General features: G+C 37.0%; 1 protein-coding gene across 1 annotated transcript in view; it reads left to right on the top strand.

Annotated features, from left to right (window-relative positions):
- Nucleotides 1-705: 705 nt before the first annotated feature.
- LRRC72 (leucine rich repeat containing 72) overlaps nucleotides 706-5,245 on the top strand; it is a 31,101-nt gene continuing 26,561 nt past the window's right edge. Inside the window, exon 1 of the mRNA XM_009326120.1 lies at nucleotides 706-724. Coding sequence (XP_009324395.1) covers nucleotides 706-724 — 19 coding nt within the window. The remainder of the gene's footprint in view (nucleotides 725-5,245) is intronic.

Raw genomic sequence — 5,245 nt, 5'->3', positions numbered from 1 at the left:
AGAGGAGTGATTTGGGGCCCTCTGTACTCATTGGATATGGGGCATAGAAGATCTTCTCAGAAGAAAGTGCACACAGAAAGATTGATGCAACTGGCATGTTGAGCTGATGCTGGACAGCCTCTGGGACAAGGGGAGTCCCTCTGAGTACAGTACCCCTGCCCAAAAATTACCTCTGAATGTTCTCTTCATTCTTTACAGGCAGAGGAAAAGGGCACTGGGCTGCTTTGGACACCTAACTCCCACAGAAGTCACAGCTGCAAATTGCATTTTCTGTTGGCTAGCTTAGTTTACAATCTGCCCTGCAAACTGATTTCAATTAATCACTTTCTAGACAATTTTTCCAGGGCATTGAGCATGGTGAGTTCACTCAAAATTCTGAATTTCTGTAAGTGAGAGGATTTCCAGGAGTCCGCACAGCAATACTGAGTTTTATAACTCATATGTCTCCCTTCTAAATCTAGATAAAGGTCTTCTGCTTTTGAGCGTTAGATAAAAAGGGGATAATCTTTCCTGCATGAAGAATGCCACTGAAGGGAGGCATTGCTTTCCCCTGATTTTCACACAGTTACATTTCATAATGGGATTGTTAAGGCAGGGACACTTATTTCTGTTTTTTTGATCTTACCTTTATGTCTCTATGATTTCACAACTTAAATTTTTTCCTTCTTCTTGTCTACCGTTCCTCCGCTATCCTTGTGACGCAAAATGGCATGGGCTATACAACGTAAGTGATACTGGATCGCTGATGTAAATGCATCTGCTGAGAGTCAGAGTATTATGAGAAGCTGCACAATTAAGAACTTTAAAAACCAACAGTGAAGTCATGAAGGCAATCGGAGCATTGAGGATAGAGGTGTCATGCTGTGTTGCTGTCAGGAGGGCTGCCAAGGCACTTGTCCACACTGGCTGTTCTGCGAGGGCCATGAGGTCTGACTGCCTTGCCGAGGCGACTGAGGATGCTTTTAGGTTACGGAGCACCATTTTGGAATTTTACTGTGGGATGTCTCAGGCACCAGTTCCAAATATTCATTTGTGTCATTTTTGAAGTTCTGTGAGAATTCTGCAGAACTGCTTTCTACCTTTGTTAAAGCTATTTCTAAAACATTAATTGGGACTTCTTTGGTTCTTTTAGGCAGTATGGGAGAAGATCAGAGAAAATTGTTCAGGATGTGCTGTTTAATTTTAGCACACACATTGTATGCCAAAGGTGTTTATGTATGTGGTTAGCACAGTAATAGAGAGAGGGAAAACAAAACAAAACCAAACAAAACCCAGAAAGCCAGTTGCAATGAATGGCAGTTTAGCTTGTTCTTATTTGTGGTGGGGTTTTTTTTTGCTAGTGATTATTTGGGAAAAAACAGTATTTAACTACAATCCCATCTACCCAGGAATTAAATATTCAGCACTGCTTACTAGTGACCTAGCATTAGCATTAAAAAACATAAGATTTACTGGAAGTTATTAATGTTCTAATAGTATATGGTGTAGACTGTTCTGAGAGTTAAGAAGGTACTGTATAAAAAGCTTGCTGATATATACCCAACTCCAGTAAATTTCCAGCAATACACTGGCAGAGACAGGAAATCTTGTAGAAAACTATCCCAGTGCAGACTAGGCAATATTTTATTCCTGGCCCTACACAATATTTTAATCAAGGCATTTATATATATAAAGCATAGTTTCAGAAAACGTGTACATTTTTTGTTGTCTTTCAAGCTGAAACCAAGGACTAGATTTAAAAGCTATTCAGACATCTGGAGTTACAAGCAACTGTCTAATGTCACCTTCCAAAATGCCTAGCATAAATCAGTTTTCTTAGTCAATCAGATTGCTAAACATTAATTTTTAGGACTTTTAAAAAACTTACTGGAACTGCACTTTGTCCCAGAGCACCAAAGGGAAACTGCAATAGTGGAGAATTTTTTGAGAGATCCTTAATTTTAGCCCAAGATACTGTATTTTTGCCTTGGGCATGTCGGTTACTAAGGTTGAAGAATGAATACAATTTGTTGAAGCTGGGTTCACACTTTCAGCTTAGAAATCTGACTTTTTTTCTTCCCACTTGGGCATATTCACAGTTCAGATAGAGGAGTCTGGAATGGGGTGTAAAAACTAAATTACTGAACATAAAGAATGAATTAGAAAGTAACAAAGACTAGAGGATTTTCAAAGGATAGATGTTTGTTACTTTCTGAAAATCTGAAAAATTAAAGTGCATCAAATTGGGAACCAAAACTGTGTAAATACAATGATAGATAGTTTGGCATGAATTTCATGGAATACATCTTCTTTGCTTAGATTAAAAAAATTGGGAAAATCGAGGATCAAGATCATCCTTCTAGATACACTAATTTCTTCTTGATTATGGGGACTAGTTTAACCAGGGTGGTTTTTATATATCTTACACAATTAAACTGAATCATTACTAAATATTACAGCATTCCACCTTAAATTTAATCTATGATTTTTTGTTGCAACCGGGGAGAAGAATTTTGAGATAGAGTAATTTGAAGGCAAATAAACTCCAGCTGTATTCTGAACTGTCTGACAAAATGGTGATGGTCCTGGAAAACAGAATTACAATAAGCAAGATCAAACTTACGTCACTACTAAAAGATAGTAAGGAAACAAATAACTAGAAGGCATCCACTCCATTTTGCAAAAGTATTTCAAAATTCTGAACTATGTCCTTGTTGAACAGAATATTTTAAACATTTATGTGAAATGCTTTGTTTCAAAGTAGTATTTTTTAAATCCAAAAGTTCAGCTTTTACAATTCTCCTTTCCATTCTGACATTACATAAGTTTCCTGGATCACTAGAACTTCCTAAAAATGTTTGGCTTTAACAAGACAGTGTATTTGAGTAATATTTTTTTAGGTGAAAATCTTCTTATCACGTTGAATGAGCTAAAATAACAAAAGCCAATGCTATGTATGTATGTGTGTGTGTGTGACTAGAATTTTTTTTATCACATCAGACATACACCTTTTAATGGAAAGTTATTCCTACTCATCAATAAGCAGACACACAAACCAGGGAGCTTCCCTGTATCAATAACCTTTAACTAACAGCAAATCTTCTGTTTCCTCAAGGCAAACAATCAGGTAGCTCTGACACCTGCAGCTACTGGAAACATTTGTCTAAGAAGGAATCAAACTAGTGGGAGCCTGGGGAAATATAAATACAGTAAAGGGATTGAAAAAACTTCAGCTGGTGCTTAGAAATTGTACAGTTATGAAGTACTACTCCTTGCTAATAAAAACCCCCTAGAACTCACCAGAAGTTAGCTTACAGTGGTGTTGGAACAATTACCAAATATATTTAGAAGGGGAGAAAGCTGTATTATGGATTAAAGCAGTGTTTATACACCGAACTATATGTCTTTAAGATGACAATTGCTTTTAAGGTCTGCAGGTACACTTTATAGAACACATCTATCACTTTATTTTAAAAACACAGATATTTCTGTAGAAGTGGAAGTGGGCTCTACCTATATGTGATTTTATAGCTGTACACGTCTTTTTAAAAAGAAATCACAAACTCAGTCTGACAGGCATAAAAGCCACATTCTCAAAGGTACCAGCGTACCTAGAAGTCCAAGTAGTTATCTAAAAGCTCTTTATAATTCACGTAGTTTGAGTAATTCCTCTGCATTTGACAGTTCCAAAGGGTCCATATTGGATTCAAATTGTGCTCTGCTACAATAACTGTTACTTGTTCGAGTTCCCTACCACTTTTACAAACATACTCTCAAATATTTTTCTCCCCGGTGTACAGTTTTGTGAACTTCAACGCATATCTTTGTTAGTCATGGGCCTAAATAATGCCGATACATATGGGTATACATACCATGCCTCTACATATCATTGCAAGATAACAATATGAAAAATGAGAGCATGGGCATAAGAAAACTTTGATCTGAATTTATTAAACTGTTCCTACATGACAGTGAAATCATCATGCCTACCAGCTGTAGAAAAACCTCAAAAATCAATCACAACTATGTAGTTTGTGAGAATCTTGCAGTTCATGAAGGTGCTCTTCAAGCACCTTCTCCAGCCCTTCATCATTCAATGTTACCTGCTCCCTTTTTCTCAAGCATGAAGGCAAGAAAGAAGAAACAGAATCAGTTTCAGTTGTGAAACTTAATTATGCTGTTTTCATTCTGCTGCTAATTGGCAATAACATAACAAACTTATGAATGTGATTATATGAACGTAAGAGGAAAATAGCGGACTTGATCTAGAAGGTCTGTTCCAGGCCTAGATGCTATTTTCTGTGCAGGACAGTATTGTAATGGTGGCTTTCGCCATGTACACAGATTCAAGAGACAACTGAGAATTAATCCACTAATTGCCTTTGATACACTGCTACAGTGTCCAGATGTCATTTGATCCTAACTCTTTTAGTAGCTTTAGCTACTTTTTAGTACCTTTAGTTTAGGTACAGTACTGAGTATATGGTAATCATTAGAGAATAAGAATAGTAGTAGTAACATAGTATATCAGTAATTCATTCACATAGCTAGGTCAGTAGAGCTTTGATAGACTAAACACAAGTTACAGGATCCCAAAATATCAAATCTGTGAGACAGGTCTGTCAGGGTTTTTCCCAGGGCAGAAGGCATGAATAAACAATTTCAGTGCCAGGTAGCCAACAAACATAATTTTTCCCATATTTAGATTAAGATGCATGATCAGTTTTATATAAATTAAGACTTTTTATATGATTAAGATAATAATTTTAAGAGTTCTGGTATTGTGATTGCACTCCTTATCCCTTGGATCAATGTACATGCAAGTTCTTAGATGTATAAACTCAAACTCTTCTTCAGACTTTGGTTTTATTTTGTATTTGCATATAATCATTTGCATGTATTTCATATTACCGTATGACTTCACCACAGGACATGTATTTGCCATGTTGTATCTTCATGGCATTAACTGAACAATTATTACACTTTTGTTGTTGTTGTTACTAGGAATGCCTATGCTCTTGGAACACATTCCCTGAACCCTCATGGTTCCACAGATAGTGTTTAGGGGCCAGCAATGGATACACACCTTCCAATACCCAAGGTAATTAATTTAGAACTGCTTTTGTGCATCTCTGCATGGCACCAATCTCCATCTGGACATTGAGCCATTGACCACTACCTTCTGGATGTGGGGACCATGTCAAAGGCCTTACAGAGGTCCAGACAGACGACATCTGTAGCCCTTCCCATGTCCACTGATGTAGCC

This window comes from Pygoscelis adeliae, unplaced genomic scaffold (genome assembly GCF_000699105.1).
Source record: "Pygoscelis adeliae isolate BGI_AS28 unplaced genomic scaffold, ASM69910v1 Scaffold15, whole genome shotgun sequence".
Lineage (NCBI taxonomy): Eukaryota > Metazoa > Chordata > Aves > Sphenisciformes > Spheniscidae > Pygoscelis > Pygoscelis adeliae.
This window is presented reverse-complemented; position numbering and strand designations above follow the sequence as displayed.